General features: G+C 54.1%; 1 protein-coding gene across 9 annotated transcripts in view; it reads left to right on the forward strand.

Annotated features, from left to right (window-relative positions):
• The first annotated feature begins 6,904 nt into the window (after nucleotides 1–6,904).
• COPZ2 (COPI coat complex subunit zeta 2) overlaps nucleotides 6,905–16,001 on the forward strand; it is a 9,268-nt gene continuing 171 nt past the window's right edge. The window contains exons 1-10 of one of the 9 annotated variants that reach the window (XR_009449313.1): nucleotides 6,905–7,063; nucleotides 7,818–7,892; nucleotides 9,749–9,830; nucleotides 10,386–10,477; nucleotides 10,890–10,945; nucleotides 11,653–11,730; nucleotides 13,241–13,292; nucleotides 13,913–13,951; nucleotides 14,569–14,683; nucleotides 15,835–16,001. The exon at nucleotides 15,835–16,001 is cut by the window's right edge and continues 171 nt beyond it. Coding sequence is in view for 7 of the 9 variants with exons in the window: in XM_059670748.1 (XP_059526731.1) it covers nucleotides 6,953–7,063; nucleotides 7,818–7,892; nucleotides 9,749–9,830; nucleotides 10,386–10,477; nucleotides 10,890–10,945; nucleotides 11,653–11,730; nucleotides 13,241–13,292; nucleotides 13,913–13,951; nucleotides 14,569–14,622 (639 nt within the window). In the remaining 2 variants the exon portion in view is untranslated. Of the gene's footprint in view, nucleotides 7,064–7,817; nucleotides 7,893–9,748; nucleotides 9,831–10,385; nucleotides 10,478–10,889; nucleotides 10,946–11,652; nucleotides 11,731–11,848; nucleotides 11,901–13,240; nucleotides 13,293–13,724; nucleotides 13,855–13,912; nucleotides 13,952–14,568; nucleotides 14,684–15,834 lie in introns of those variants that run through there. The other 8 variants (XM_059670748.1, XM_059670751.1, XM_059670752.1 and 5 more) reach the window with 8 other exon arrangements.

Below are 16,001 nucleotides of genomic sequence, written 5' to 3' on the forward strand. Positions count from 1 at the left end.
TATATATAACTAACACGAAATCAAATACATAAGAAATATTCACTGAAATGAAATGGCAGCTATTGGTGGGAAGCCCACACTGGGGAGATAGCATGTGATACTGTCACATTAACTTTGAAAGCCTAAATTCATTTGGTCCCTTTTTAATGACTCAGTTTCTTGAGGTGGCACTTTTACCCATCCTCTCCTTTCCTTTCTCTCTTCTCTGGGGTCCTGGGTGGGGAGGGAGTGGCTGACACTGAGAGAATGGGGGGGAGAAGGGGGCGCTGTGTTAATTCTTAAGAGGAGGGGTGGAGAGGTCTTTTGTTTTTGCCTACCATCCTATTCATGTTCTTTTGCCTTCCAACTTCAAGTACTGTGCTGAAAGGTGTATAAAATTACTTGAATGTACAGGGGAGAGAGAGGGATGATGAACTGTGTTGGTAGGTTAAAGGAACTACTATTGGTGGTTAGAAAAAGATTACTGCTTAGCAGTTACCCAAAGGTGGGAAGAGAACAGGAGAGGCAAAGAATTGCTGGCCCGTTGCAAGGACTGAGGAGAATACTATATAGCTATAGAGACAATGTCAGGCAGCAGCAAGCCATTAGGCCTGTCTGGGGTGTGGGCAGCCAGGATATGTAATACTCCACGGGAGGGAGCAGAGATCGAAAGGCTGTCTTCCACGCTTGTCTAGAGTTCCAGATCAAGTCTGAGCAGGTGCAAACCTTCCCTGGACCCACTGATTAACCTTGTAAAATCCAGGGCGTGTCCTTCTCCCAGGAAGCTACCCTCCTCCCTTCCCCCGACACCCCCATCCCTTCGCCTGGGACAGCTGTTAATAGGACATTTACTCAAGAAGCAAAAGAAAGATGCCCTGCTGATGTGTCATCAGTCCTGATATACCCATTGAATCAGACCGAAAAGACCACTGGAAAAAGTGAGCACATGCGCTTTCTCCCTGAGGGCGAGGCTGGGAGCCTTCGCTAAAGCCTTGCCCCTGCGACTCCCTGTTGCTCGGGAGAGAAGAGAAGGCTGCAGGAAGCCAGGGAGAACAGGCTTAGTCCTAATACACAGGGATTTGGGGCCATGAAGAGAGACGGGTATCTATGAAATCCCCTCTCGTCCTGGTCATCTCTGTTGACCCAGCTTCCTCTATAGGAAAAGTTGTTGCTGCCACCAGCAGGCACAGCCACCATCCAGTCATCCTGCAAGGATGGAAACCCCCGGAGAGGGGGGTGTGGGAAGGTGGATTGGCTGGGGCTTGGATTGTTCTGGAAGAGAAGGAATTGCTTTTCCCCCTAAGGAGGAATGCAGTCTTTCTGCTCTTCAGGTTGCCCATTATTTTTTCCTTTCTTTAAAAATGTTTTTAGCCCTAGCCAGTTTGGCTCAGTGGAGAGAGCCCGCAGACTGAAGGGTCCCCGAGTTTGGTTCTGGTCAAGGGCACATACCTTGGTTGCAGGCTCGATCCCCGTGTGGGAGGCAACCAATCGATGTGTCTCACATTGAGATTTCTCTCTGTCTCTCCCACTCCACTCTCTCTAAAACACACACACACACACACACACACACACACACACACACAAAACCAAGTTTTTAAATGTTGCTAATCTATATAAATATTTCTCAATTCCCAACTTCCATCTAGTCCAGAGCGATGGATTAGATGCCTGCCTAAGATTTCCTTACACCCTTCTGAGGTTCTAGGATTACATTCTGTCAATACTAAATGGTATCATGTTTTGCAAGGAAATCAATTAGTTTTCCAGCTAATCCAGACATCCGGCGCCTTTCTTACTTGGTAAACATCATTAGCAAGCTTGCTACCATTAAACCACCAAAATAGGTAAGGCCTCTCCCTGTGCCCCCATCACACCTGTCTTGGGAGATGGCTTCTTAACCCTAGCGTCACCTGGGGGGCTTGTGAAAGCTATCAGTGCCCGGCCCTAGCGGCGTTTTCAGTGGTTAGTGTCGGCCTGAGCACTGAAGGATCTCCGGTTCGGTTCCCAGTCAGGGGCATTTACCTGGGTTGCTCCCTGGTCGGGGCATGTGCGGGAAGCAAACAGTCGATGTGTCTCTCTCACATCAGTGTCTCTCTTTTGCTCATTCTTTCTCTCTCTCTCTCTCTCTCTCTCTCTCCCTCCCTCCCTCCCTCCCTCCCTCGTTCCACTCTCTTTAAAAATCAATGGGAAGACCTAGCTGGTTTGGCTCAGTGGATAGAGCATTGGCTTACGAATTGTTCGATTCCAGCCACAGCACATGAGGGGTCTCCGGCTCAATTCTGGCCAAAGGCACATGCTGGGTTGTAGGCTTGATCCCCCAGTAGGGGCGTGCAGGAGGCAGCTGATCAATTATTCTCTCTCATCACTGATGTTTCTATCTCGCTCTCCCTCTCTCCCTCTCTCCCTCTCCCTCTCCCTTCCTCTCTGAAATCAATAAAAATATATTTTTTAAAAAATAAATAACAATGGGGGAAAATACCCTCGGGTGAGGATTAACAAAACAAAAACATCAATGTCCAGGTCTCACCGCCAACCAGAGTCTCCCAGAGCAGCCCTGGGCATCAGAGATTTGTAAAAGCTCCTCTGGTGATTCTTCTGCGCAGAGCACCACGAGCGTGGAGTAAGAACCCCAGCTGGGTAAGAAAGGACAACAGTGGCCCTGGCCGGGCGGGTCAGTTGGTTAGAGTATCGCCCCATCACTGAAAGGTTGTGGGTTCGGGTTTATTACCCTGTTGGGGCAAGTACGGGAGAAAACTAATCGATGTTTCTCTCACATCAATGTCTCTCTCTCTCTCCCGCTCTCCAAAATCAATAAAAACATACCTTAGGTAAGGATTAAAAAAAAGGACAACAGTGATATTGCATGAGCACCCACTAGAATCACTGCCTGAAAAAGGATGTAGTATTTCTCCATCCCCAAATGCTCTCTTCCTTGACCTAGCGAGCCAGCAAAAACACCTCATGGTTCATTCATGTCTTGGTATAACATTTTAGGAAGCTGAGCCCTGTAAGTCCTCCCCGTGTTGTCCCTAACAATGCTGGGTAATTTTCTTTGTATATATTGCACTCCGTGGGGCTGTCACAATCAGGGAGGCCCTATTGTAAGAGTGTTTTGGACTCAGAGCTGGGTTCAAAACTATGGCTCTGCCACTTACGAGTTGAGGCCTCCTGAGCTAAGTGGAAATAACAGTATACACATTCAAAGTCTACAAATCAGACTGATGTGCCCTGGCTAGGGGGCTGGGTTGGTTAGAGCATCAGCCCATGCACCAAAAGGTTTTGGGTTCAATTCCCAGTCCCGGTCGGTACAGGAGGGGACCCGTCGATGTTCCTCTCTTACACCGACGTTTCTCTCTCTCTCTCTCTCTCTCTCTCTCTCTCTCTCTCTCTCTCCCTTCCTCTCTCTAAAAATCAAGGGAGGGAAAAGGTTTGGGTTTAAAAAAAAATCAGATCCTACGGATAAAGTCACTCAGGCATAGAGCTGATCGCTAGGTCCCTGCCCACCCTACAACCTTATTCTCCCAGAGAAAGCCAACGACGTTGAAGATATGAGAGCTGTGCGTAGGGTGGTCAACTGGAAACCAGCCGGCACACAGAGCATGGAAGCTTTCATTTTCTCTCTGCAGAATACCGCAAGCACACACACCCATGCCTCACATTCCACACACACCTCCCCCTCTTGACATTATAGCAGGAAAGATAGAGCTGCTACCCAAGGGAGCTGTTGCTTCTTGTCACACAAGAACAGATGCCAAAATCCTAGGACAGACAACACAGAAATGTGGCAGCAGCAGGCTGAGTCAGAGGAAACAGAATGGACTCACCTCCAAGACATACCAAGGCCCAGAGGGGAACCCATTTGAATCACTTGCCTCTTGGAGATTCCAAAGGGTGTGTGTGTGTGTGTGTGTGTGTGTGTGTGTGTGTTTTCAGGACCAATTCTGAGTTCAGATGCTGGTTAGAGATGTGAATGCCCCCCCTCCCCCAGCACACCCACCCTGAAGGGAGCAGAGAGCAGAGAAACATAAAGGCCCTGTTGTTGTTGTTTAATAGGGTTAGCTCTGGCAGGGGTTGCTCAGTGGTTAGAGTGTCAGCCCTTGGACTAAAGGGTCTCTAGTTCAATCCCATGCCCAGAGAGCAGGAGGCAGCCAACTGATGTCTCTCTCTCTCTCTCTCCTCCTCCTCCTCCTCGTCCTCCTCCCTCCCTCCCTCTCCTCCACTCTATCTAAAAATCAATGAAAAAAATATCCTCAGGTGAGAATTTAAAAAAAGAAAGTACATATATAAGGTTTTATTTATTTCAGAGAGAGGAAGAGAGAGAGCGAAACATTGATGTGAGAGAGAAACACTGCTAAGCTGCCTCCTGCATACCCCCTACTGGGAATCGAGCCTGCAACCCAGGCATGTGCCCTGACAGGGAATTGAACCAGTGACCTCCTGGTGCTTGAGCCAACACTCAACTGAGTCACACGGGCTGGGCAAAGCTGTGCTGTTTTTGAACCCAGCTCTGGCTTCCTCATTCTGGGGAGGTTTTCTGCTGCCCTTGGCCGCTCCTCAGGTGCTGCCAGGCTTACACTGTGAGGTCCTCCTGAGACGATGCTCTGTGGGAGACACTGGCCCGGCACTGTGCACTCTGAGCTTATATTTTTACATGGAATCTCATTAAAGGGGCACCCTAGGCTGGGCCCTGAGGAGGAGAATCAATGAGGAGAATCTCTTCCTTGAAAACTTAACTTGAAGGCTCTGAATTTATTCACCACAGCATCCTGGGGATTAAAAAGAGCAGCCGAGGTGGTGGTGGTGGTAAGGATTTTATGGTCCTTAAGCTTCCTTTCCTGGCTTCTCTTTATGCCAGCCCCTGTGCCTCTCTCTAGTACCTTTTTAAAAATATATATATTTTATTGATTTTTTACAGAGGGGAAGGGAGAGGGATAGAGAGTCAGAAACATCGATGAGAGAGAAACATCAATCAGCTGCCTCCTGCACACCCCCTACTGGGGATGTGCCCGCAACCAAGGTACATGCCCTTGACCGGAATCGAACCTGGGACCCTTCAGTCCGCAGGCTGATGCTCTATCCACTGAGCCAAACCAGCCAGGGCTCTAGTACCTTCTTATCCAGTCCTCCTCTAACTCCTCTCCCACCTCTCCCCATGGAGCCACACCAGCTCCCTAAGTGGACTAGCCCACAGAAATATTAAGGGGTCAAAATAATCAAGTCGGTATTTTTTTATAACACACTAAGCTGGCATGATCATGGACATCATTTCTGGTGGTCTGGAAGCCAAATAAAATACTGCTGCCCCCCCCACCCCCGACCTCCGCCTCACCCCCGAATTGTACCAATTGTACCCGTGTTGGTTACTGTTCACTATTATAACTCTGGCAGCCTGCAAGGAAGGTTCAGGTGTGCCCTCTAAGTCATCATAGAAAGAGGTTCAGGAGATGCTTTCGTCAGATGTTTGCATGGCTCACTCTGTCACCTCCTTCAGCTCTTTCTTCAAATGTCACCTTCTTGAAGGCTTTCCCCAGTGACACTAAGGAAAATGGCACTCCACCCTGCTCCCACCAATCCCTTACCTTCCTGACCCCTGGTCCTGCTCTGTTATTCTTTGTAGCATTTATTAGCAACTCACATCATATCTATTTATTTTTTTAAAATATATTTTATTGATTTTTACAGAGAGGAAGAGAAAGGGATAGAGAGTTAGAAACATCGATGAGAGAGAAACATTGACCAGCTGCCTCCTGCACACCCCCCCACTGGGGATGTGCCCGCAACCAAGGTACATGCCCTTGACCAGAATCAAACCTGGGACCTTTCAGTCCACAGGCCAACGCTCTATCCACTGAGCCAAACTGGTTAGGGCCATATCTATTTATTATCTGTCTTGCAAAGAAACAATAAAAATATTTTTTAAAAATTTTTTTATTGACTTGAAAGACGAAGAGAGAGATAGAAACATCAATGATGAGAGAGAATCATTGATCGGCTGCCTCCTGCACCCCACACTGGGGATGGAGCCCACAACCTGGGCATGCGCCCTCACCAGAATCTAACCGTAACCTTCTGGTTCATAGGTCAGAGTTCAACCACTGAACCAGGTGGGCTGGGCTCAATAAAACTATATTTAAAACAAAGAAAAGATCTTGAAAAGGTCTGAGTCTCCCTCCCTTAAAATGGGGCTGACACACCTACCTCAGGTGTGGGTTATATTGGGTAATGTCTGTGGAAGTGCTTGGGTGTAAAGTAGATGCCTGAGGGTTTTGTGGGTAAATGGGTAAGTCCTGCTGACCCCTGGCGGGACTTTCCCCCTGGCCTTGGGGATCCTGGCGGGAAAGCTGGCCATCTGGTGTACTTCCACCAAAGACGCTAAAGCATGGCAAAGCCCGCACCGCTGTGCAGCATTGTGCTGCAGGCGTCTGTCCTGCTCCAGGTTTGCCTGTCTGTCTTGGGAGACCTCAGCGGGGCCTGGGGCCATGGCTCCCCGGGAGGAGGCGGGAGTGGGCGGACCTGTTGGGCGCAGAGGGTCCCCCCAGAGCCGTCCCCATCGGCTCCCGCCGCTATAACTTGTCCCCGAGGCCCGATCGTATTTGTCGGCGTGGTACTTACCCGTAGTTAAGAGACAAAACTGGACTTTGCCTGTGTTTTCTGCTGCCCCCCGTTTAGCCAGCGCAAACCAAACCCGCAGGCCAGAAAGGAGGGGCCAGGCAGGGGGCTGGGCTGGGCCGGCCCGGGGCAAGGAGGACGGGCTCCGGACTTTCAGGAGAGAAAGAAGGGATCTGGGGAAAGGGGCGCGGGTGTGGGGCGCAGGGGGGAGCGGGCGGGAAGGGCCAGCGGGGCGGGCCCGGAGGAGGGCAGGGCCGGGGAACTGGCAAGGCAGGCGCGGAGCCGGGCAGGGGCGGGCGGCGGCCTGGGGGCGGGCGCGGGGCGGGGCGGCGGGAGGCGCTGTCAGCGCGAGGCGGCGAGCGGAATGCAGCGGCCCGAGGCCTGGCCACGTCCGCACCCGGGGGAGGGGGCCGCGGCCGCCCAGACCGGGGCCCCAGCACCGCCCGCCCCGGCCGGGGAGCCCGCGGGGTCGCGGGTATGGAGCAGGCGGGCGGGGCCGGGGTCCGGGGCGGCAGGAATCGGGGCCGAGGTGGCGGGGGGGGGGGGGGGGCATCTCACTCACAACTTGCACGCCCGGCGCCGGGACCTTGGTGCCACCCCTGCGCCGCCCAGGGAGGGGGCCGGGCCGGGCGGCGAGGAAAGTTCCTGCGGGCGCGGACGCGGGCTCCCGAGGAGGCCTGTCCCGCGTCCGCGTGGGGCCGAAGTTCTGGATCCATTTGGAGCAGCGAGGGGGACGGCTTGGGGGTGGGGTGGGTGGAGGTTCTGCAGGGAGGGAGGGAGTGGCGGGGGCGCCCAGGGGCGGCGGGCGGACGGGTGCGCTCTGGAGCCCACCGCGCGGGGGAGGCAGGGGCGCGCTCAGAGAGGGGGTCCAGCCTCGACCCCGAGGTCAGCTGGAAGGAGGAGGCACCGCTGTCCCCCCGGCCCAGGTTCTGTGATACACTCCGACTCGGGCTCTGGAGCAGTCAGTGCATGACAGAACTTGGGCCCGGGCGGACCTTCCGCACACTGTGCAGAGCGCCCACCAGGGGCCTGCGGGGACATCCGCTGGGAGTGGAGAGGCCCGGAGTGGGCCCCTGAGGGACAGGACTGGGCCAGAACCGGCTCTGGACCTTGTAGGCGCGGGTCACTGGAGCCTGAGCATGGACTCCCGGGGCCCGTAAAACCAAGGACAGGGCACCTGCCTTGAGTCAGGGGCCGACCGAGCTCCCCTCACGCCGACCCCGTGTCAGTTGCAGGAACCTTCCCTCTACACCATCAAGGCTGTTTTCATCCTAGATAGTGACGGACGCCGCCTGCTGGCCAAGGTAACCTCCCACCCTCACCCGAGGGCCCCTGAAGACTGTACTTCTGTCCCCAAAACAAAAGTCCCCACGCAGCTGCCTCAGGAGAGACCCCACTGTGGGTTCTGTGACTCAGAGCAGCTCAGCTTAGACCCTGCAAAGGTCACCCTGCCACCCTGCTGCCCCGTCAGACTGCTGACCCCTGATTCTAACCATGTCCCCGAAATGTCTTTGGTCATCCTTTCCGTTCGCCAGCTGGACCCTGGGCGCCGAAGGGACCTTCAGGGGTCAGTGGAGTGTTGAGCCTGGGACCCAGGAGTCCGGGTCCCCAAATTCTAAACAAGCAACCTCCACTTTTCTTCTACAGCTTAGTAAACACTGAGGATTGGGTCTGAGGAGTCTAAGAATTTAGAACCAGGCAGGATCAGAGAGCACAAAATCCAGCTCTTTCACAAAGGAAGGAAATGCGGCCTGGTCTAGAGAAGCTAAATGAGTTGCCTGCAGTCACAAGGGTTAATATCAGAGCAGCGATCTGAACGCAAGTATTCTGGCTTGGAGCTCAGAAGGGTGGCTTTCCCTGCACAAACTAATCAGTTATGCGGTATCTATCCCAGTAAACATGGCCTAGGATAATCTACATAATAAAAGCCTAAGCCACCCTTATGGCGGAACGACCAGAAGGACCAGAACAACCGGTCGCTATGATGCACACTGACCACCAAGGGGCAGATGCTCAACGCAGGAGCTGCCCCCTGGTGGTCAGTGCGCTCCCACAGGGGGAGCCCCGCTCAGCCAGAAGCCGGGCTCATGGCTGGTGAGCGCAGTGGCGGTGGCGGGAGCCTCTCCTGCCTCTGCAGCAGCGGCAAGGAGCAAGGAGCAGGGAGCAGGCGGACCGTAAAGAACAAGGGCTCCCGGACTGCGAGAGGGCGCAGGCCGGGCTGAGGGACTCCCCCCTTCCAGTGCACAAATTTCGTGCACCGGGCCTCTAGTCCAAAAATAAATGTCTACCTCAACACAACTAACTATAGTAGGGATATGGTATCTAAACTAGCTCTGAAATAAGTTATAGATTTGCTTGTTTGCCTTTACGCCTTCAGTGGCCGGCAGGGAGACTACGAATTTGCCCGCCGTTGGGGTACTAAGGGGCAGAATCCACATTCAGAAAACTGAGAGCTGAGCTCACCACACCTTGCCCCAGCAGATGGTCAGAGGTGGATCAGCAATGTCAAAGGTTTTAGGACCTCATCCCAGCAGGACACATTCATGTTCAGGTTCAGAAACTGAGTCTGAGAGAGAGGCTCACCAAACCCAGACACAACAGCATTGACTTAAGTACACACTGTGCAATGTGTCCTGGGGATTTTTCCTCAGGTATTTTGTCTTAACTCTGCCGGAAGTCAAACCATCCTTGGTGTTGAATGCCAGTTCTGCCCCTACAACTGTGAGAAGTGACCTGACTTCTTCGCCTCAGTTTCCCCATCAGTGCAATGGGGATAATAAAGTAGTTATGATTATTATTGTGGAGAAGAAGGACCCTGGGCTCTACCCTCTTTCCTGTAGACTCAGGTCTGTGTAGAAACAGCATGACTTGGTGGTCACCCCAATCCTCAGCACACTGCACATCTGCTCAACATACAAAAGCCTCCAAGAATCAGGAGAGGACTCAAAAAAAAAAAAAAAAAAGGCCTCAAAACTTCTCTACTTTTTATTATTCTTTGCTTAGAATTTGTGTCTATAGGGAAACAGTGCGCAGTCAGGCCTAGGGGGCAAAAAGAAGTGATGGGGCACTTGGCCAGCACCCACCATTCCCTGCCACCCATCCATGGAGGAGCCAGGCTCTGTGGAATGGCTATCGCCCCTTCTCCTCCCCTTTCTCATAGTATTATGATGACACATTCCCCTCTATGAAGGAGCAGATGGCCTTCGAGAAAAATGTCTTCAATAAGACCAACCGGACTGACAGTAAGTACCCTCTTCTTCCTCGTCCAGAACTCTCAGATACGCCCTGTCCTCTCCATCTGGACACATCTGTCCCCGTCGGGCCTGCACACCCACAGGCCATTTCCTTTTCTTCAGAGGTTCTGTTTTCCTCTCCTTCCCAGCTGTTCATTTCTACGTCTGGGGAACCTTCACACACACACACACACACACACACACACACACACACACACACCATCACTCTCGAACCTCCCCCCGCCTGCACACCTAGACCTCGCTCTCAGGGGAAGAGGCCAACTGAGTTGTGGGCCCCCACCAGCCTGGGACTGGTCCAGGGCATTGCACATGGTGGGAGCGGGGGTGCAAGGTCGACCTTGAACTGGGTTTGTTGACTCCTCAGAATGAGGCAATCACTAGAACTAGGGGGTGGAGGGAAGGACACAGCGTAGCCTAATGGGAGTGTCCCTAGTGCTAGTCTTTCCAAGGGTTCCTTAGAAAGGGAGGAATGAAATAGAGGGAGAAGAGCAGAGCTGGAGACGGGGAGGAGGGGCCAGAACGGAAAGTCGCCTCTACTTCTAGGTGAGATTGCGTTTTTCGGGGGCATGACCATCGTCTACAAGAGCAGCATCGACCTCTTCCTGTACGTGGTGGGCTCATCCCAGGAGAATGAGGTGAATTCAGGAGGTTGGGGTGACAAGGAGGGTCTGCCTGTGGGGGATTGGCTTGGAGTCTGGGGTAGAAGCTGGGTACCCCTCCTTCTAAACTCTGGGGGTCGGTGAGCAGCCAGAATGGTTCTTTCTGGGACGAGGCATACCCATTATGCCCCTTAGGTTCCTTAGGGACCGGAAGTGAAGTTCTCTGCAGGAGCTTTTGTTCCTTGTTTTGAGCACCATAGAGAAGGCTACTCAGCGTCCCACTCTAGTGCTTCCCAGCCCTGCTCCAAGGTCAAGCTGCGGGCAGTCTCAGCCCTGTCGATCTGGAAAGGGACAGTTTCCCACGCAGGTAGACGCTGAGGTCTTCGTTTGGCCTTCCCAATCTCAAGCTCTCTCGTTTCCCCCCTCCCGTGTATCTGCCCAACCTCAGCTGATGCTCATGTCTGTTCTCACCTGCCTGTTTGAGTCCCTGAACCACGTGTTAAGGTGAGTGAGATCCTCGGCCCTTCAAGGCCCCACCCCCAGGCCTTGATACATCACAAAGACAGGGCCCTTCCTCCATGCTTTTGTCCTGACGTCCCTACCAGACTAAGACTGGAGCTGGAGCGTCCCCCTCCAGACCTCTGCCCTTTACCTAGCCACATGGTATCACCCGGAGCAGGGCAATATGAAGGTATGGCCAGAAAATGAGGTCTAGAAAAGCGAAATGATTTGCCTGAGGTTACAAATGGTTTATATCACAGCAGAGACGCAAACTCAGGTTTTCTGACTTGAGGCTCAAGGTGGTTTTCACCGGACCCCAATTCAGTTATCCAGTATCTATTCCAGTGGGCATGACCTTAGGAAACCAAAGTAGGAAAATCCAAAAATACATGCATTCCCTAGTCAACACAGTTAAGTATAGTAGAGCTATGGCATCTAGACTAGTTATGAGATGCATCAGGGGTGCCGTGGGGGGCACAGCCTCAATGCCCCACGTGTAGGAGGTTGGGCAAGGAGGGTTTAAGGCAGCAGGCCTGTCCTCTGCTCGGGAATCCCTGGCACAGGCGATGCCCTCACTGCCCTTGGCATTGTCCTTCCCAGTGCTTGTTGGGCGTGTGGTGGGGTGTGGATGGAGAGGGGGTCTGTCTCACCTCGGCGGGGACCTGGTTCCTCCTGGCCACGGGGAAGCTCAGCAGCTGTATCTCCTGCAGGAAGAACGTGGAGAAGGGCTGGCTGATGGATAACATGGATGGAGCCTTCCTGGTGCTGGATGAGATTGTGGATGGCGGGTGAGGAGGGGGTGGCCAGGGACACTCATGGAGGGGGATGCCTTTGGAGATCATCCCCTCTAGATTGCACCCAGCACACTGCTGGCTCCTCTGGCCACCTTCTCCCTCCTTTCCCCAGCATATTCCGGTGATCTCACCCCCCCACCCCACTCATGAGGACAGAGGTTGAGGTCAGTGTTAGTCTAAGTCAAGCAAACAAGAAAGGAATTTGATGCCCAACTGCAGCTGGCTGTTGGATAGGCAGGGTTGGGTGAAATGGTTTGCTCTCCAGAGCCCAGGAGAAGCAGGCAGCAGACACTTGCCCCTCCCTAGAAGGACTTCATTCTGGCGGAGCCCTGTTGCCTCCACACCCCCCGCTCTCAGAGCTCCATTCCAACCTTGCCTAGATATGTGGCCTGGGCCAGTTACTGATTCTCCCTGAGCCTCACTTTGCCTGTCTTTCTAATGGGGATGATAAAGGCACGGTCTCATAGGGTATGGAGATTAAATAAGGTGACGCCGGTCAAGTTCACGGTTCTCCTTCAATAAATGTCACCTGCAGTTGGTATGCTATTCTTGGGAAGCTGGGTGTCCTTATGAGAAGGGTGGGTTAGTGAATTTCCATGGAGGGAAATAACTGGGGAGAAAATGAAATTCTCACTCAGGGGCAAAGGATACTAGAAACTAATTATCTTAAAGACACCCACACACTCTATCATTACATCCATTTTAGAGATGAGGGAACAGAGGCTCAGATTCAAGTGACTTGCCCAAGGTCACACGGCAGGGCCAAGATCTAAAACCATGGGCATGGTTCAAGATTGGGCTCTTTCCATGGCACTGTACCACACGCCCGGGGCGGGGGGGCGGGGGGGGGCAGGGAGCTCTGGGAGATGGGGGACTATGGAATTCCTCTCCCTTCCCTCCCCATTGACTTCCTGTTACTGCAAGGCTTTGTGCTAATGGCTGAGACCCAAGAGAGATGGAATAAGACCGGGTTTTGTGGAACCAGAAGTATATGCAATTTGGGGGAACCCTTTAAGGAAAGCATGCACACACAATTACAAAATGGGGGGCAGGGCTTTGGACAGACGCTGGAGTTCCCATTTCTTTTGTATATGGCACAGAATACTAGTGAAATGAGATAGAGACCCCAAGGCACCTCCCTTCCTTCTCTGAACTTTCCTGAATCCAACCCTGACCCAGAAGGAGAAGTGAACTTTCAAGAGCTCTGAGTGTCCCAGCCCCTGCTTTTGACACCCAATCTTCCTGGCCTGGACTCGCCCTATGGCACAGCTTTTGTCCAGTGATGACCAAGTGTCTCACCAGCAGGTTTGAAGTATAGAAGAACCAGAGTTGAGGGGTCTCCATGGTCAGGGAGAGTTCTTCCTTGAGAAATATCAGGGGGAAGGTCCCCTGGAGGGGAATTTGGCAGGATATGGTGGTTGAGGGACGAGGCTTAGCAGCGAGAGGCTGCAGAGGGGAGAATCATGTCACTGACTTCCCTCCTGGCTTCTCTCTCATCGTGTAGCGTGATTCTGGAGAGCGACCCTCAGCAAGTGATCCAGAAAGTGAATTTTAGGGTAAGAGTCCCCTGCATGCCCTCATCTCCTCTAGGCTGCCCTTCCCATCCTGCCTGTCTCCTGTCTTCCCTGTGCTGGGGCTGCCAGGGCCTAGGGAGGGGCAGAGAGGGGGGAGGGAAGGGTGGGGCCCAAGCTCCTCTAGCAGAAGCAATTACTGGGATGATGCACTTGGGGGAGCAGCAGTATGGGGGTGTCAGTTAGTAAAAGAGATCTGCTGTCCTCTCCCCCTGTAGAATCACCAGGTAGCTCCCCCTCCTCCCTGGTGGGAAATACAGACTGGGGAAATAAACTCTCAAAGAGACACCGGTGGCTGCCTTGGCCTTGAAGTTGGGGAGTGGCAGTCTAGATAGAATGGCCCTGCCTAGTGTGGCTTTCGGGTCTGAAGCAAACCTTCCCTCCCATCTTTATTCCCTTCACTCCCTTACTTTCCGTGCACCATAGGCAGGGCCTCGGGGTCCTGGCTTCCAAGTGACAAGGCGCAGGGCTTCCACTCACGGGCGATCCAGGTGCACTGCCGGATCCCATAACACTGCACCCCTCACCGCCACCCCTTCACCTCCCTTTCTAAGCCCGTTACTCCCGCCCTGGCCTGACCACCCTCTGCCACTGCTTCCCCACAGGCAGACGACGGAGGCTTGACTGAGCAGAGTGTGGCCCAGGTAGGCCCCCAACATCTGCCTTGGGCTAGAGGGCGGAGAGCAGCACCTCCGAGGGGGACCCCGCGGGGGCTGTGAAGGCTGAGAAGTCAGGGTGCGGGAGGGATTAGACAGTGACAGGCCGTCTGTTGCTGCTAGAGTCTCCGGGGTGGTGCCGAGCTGGGCATTGATCATTGACGCACACCCTCCTGGCAGCCACCTCATCTCCTGGCTTGCTATCCTTAGATTGAAACCCTGCGGTAAGTGCCCGCCCTGGAGATGGCTGGGTCACTTTTCCCCAAAGCAATCCCGGGGCGCAGGCCCTGATGCTCCCCCTCGCCCAGAAAGGACAACAAATAGGAGTTTTCCTCCAAACCCTCACCCCTCAATGTTAAGGTCCAAGCTGTAATTGTTTAGGGACCCTGGAGCCCATGGTAAGATCTCACTTGCTCTACTCCTCACTTGCCACCTAGCCCCTGGCTGTGGAAAACTCCATCCCCGCCAGTCCCCTGCATGGTCCTAACTGGGGGTGCATGTGGGGCAAGGGGGAGGTCCCTGGACCTGTGGCCTGGCGGTTTCCCAGCTGTGCAAACTTCCTGCTTATCAGGCTGACTGCTTGACCTCCGTCTGTCTGCCCGCAGGTCTCTCTGCACAGACTAATCCTGGTTTTATGGAGCTTCCTGCCCCGGCACTAACTCCCTCCTGCTGTGGTGGCCCAGGCCTAGACGGGTGTGTAGCATCCGTGCGGAGCCCTGGGTGTGCTGCCCACTTGCCTGCACTGCCCTGGTGCTCACCCTGCCTCTCCCTCTTCGTGGCTCCCAGGCCTCCCTCTACTCTGCTGGGGGGAATACAGACAGCCCTGCGGCAGTTTCAGGTCCAAAGAGGTTAGGGAGCATGAGCAGAGCAGACACAGGCGTGTATGTTCCACTTTGCCGCCTAGAATCTGGGTTACCGAGGGCAAGTTTCTCAACCTCTCTGGGCCTCACACAATCATGGGACACGCCTCATAGAGTTATCATGAGAACTAGGTGAGCCAGTGCACGGAAAACTCTTTGCCCAGCTCCTACTTTTCCAAAGGGAGAAAGAAGGAAGACACCGCCCTTTTAATGGAATTCCTGAGTAAAAACCAAGAAAGTCACAGGGAGTGAGTGGAGGATGAAACGAGGAGAAAGTTGGATTCTGGCAAGAGAAGCAGGAGTCCCCCCCCCCCCCCAGGGCCATGCTGTCCCTGAGAGAAGAAGGGACACACATTGGGGGAGGAGCCTTCAGAGGGGGGTGAGGCTGGGTGGCAGGAGGGACGATCGGAGAGGCATAGGTGGCGTCACCACCGTGTTGGGGCTGTGCGCGCCTTGGTACGGGTTTGCATCAGCACTGGCCTGCGGCTGTTTCCTCAGCTGCAGGTGAGCGTGCACGATCCGGGTGCGGGTGTCCCGTGGCTGTGTCTGGCCAGCTGTGCCACATCAGCAGAGGGTGGAGCTGGGGGTGGAGGACAGACACACTGCCAGCCAAGGGCAGACCTAGAGTTTTGCTGAGGTGTCTGAGCTCAGGCAGCGTCAGGCTGGGCCCAGTGTCTGCCTGGACGTGGCCCTGTGGGCAGGAGCTAGCATGGCACGGTATGGGAACGACAGCGCCTGTGGCCACACCCACCACCGCAGATGCAGAAACCAGAGGGCCGGGCAGGCCTGGGCCCCGGCTGGGAGCTGCCTGTTTGGACTGCGCTTTCCTCTGGCGCCCTAGCCCCTGCTTAAGTCAGGTAGAGATGAGCTGCTGCCACCTAGTGCCCAGGAGTTGCAGGGACACAGGGGAGGTGGGCTGTAGCCCCACCCCCACCCCACCCCCACCCCCCGCAGTATCAAGGCATTGACATTCCCCTGAATTCTTTCTCTCCGCCTTCCTCCCCACCCCAGGTTCTTCAGTCTGCCAAGGAACAAATTAAATGGTCATTACTGAAATGAAGGCTGTGCATTCGAGGCTCCCTGCCCCCAGATAATTTCCCCAATCCTGGCAAAAACTCCGAGACCCCAGGGGACAGGAGAGGCCCCTCTGTATGCCCAGGACCTCCCAGAACCAACTC

Source organism: Myotis daubentonii, chromosome 16 (genome assembly GCF_963259705.1).
Source record: "Myotis daubentonii chromosome 16, mMyoDau2.1, whole genome shotgun sequence".
Taxonomy (NCBI): domain Eukaryota; kingdom Metazoa; phylum Chordata; class Mammalia; order Chiroptera; family Vespertilionidae; genus Myotis; species Myotis daubentonii.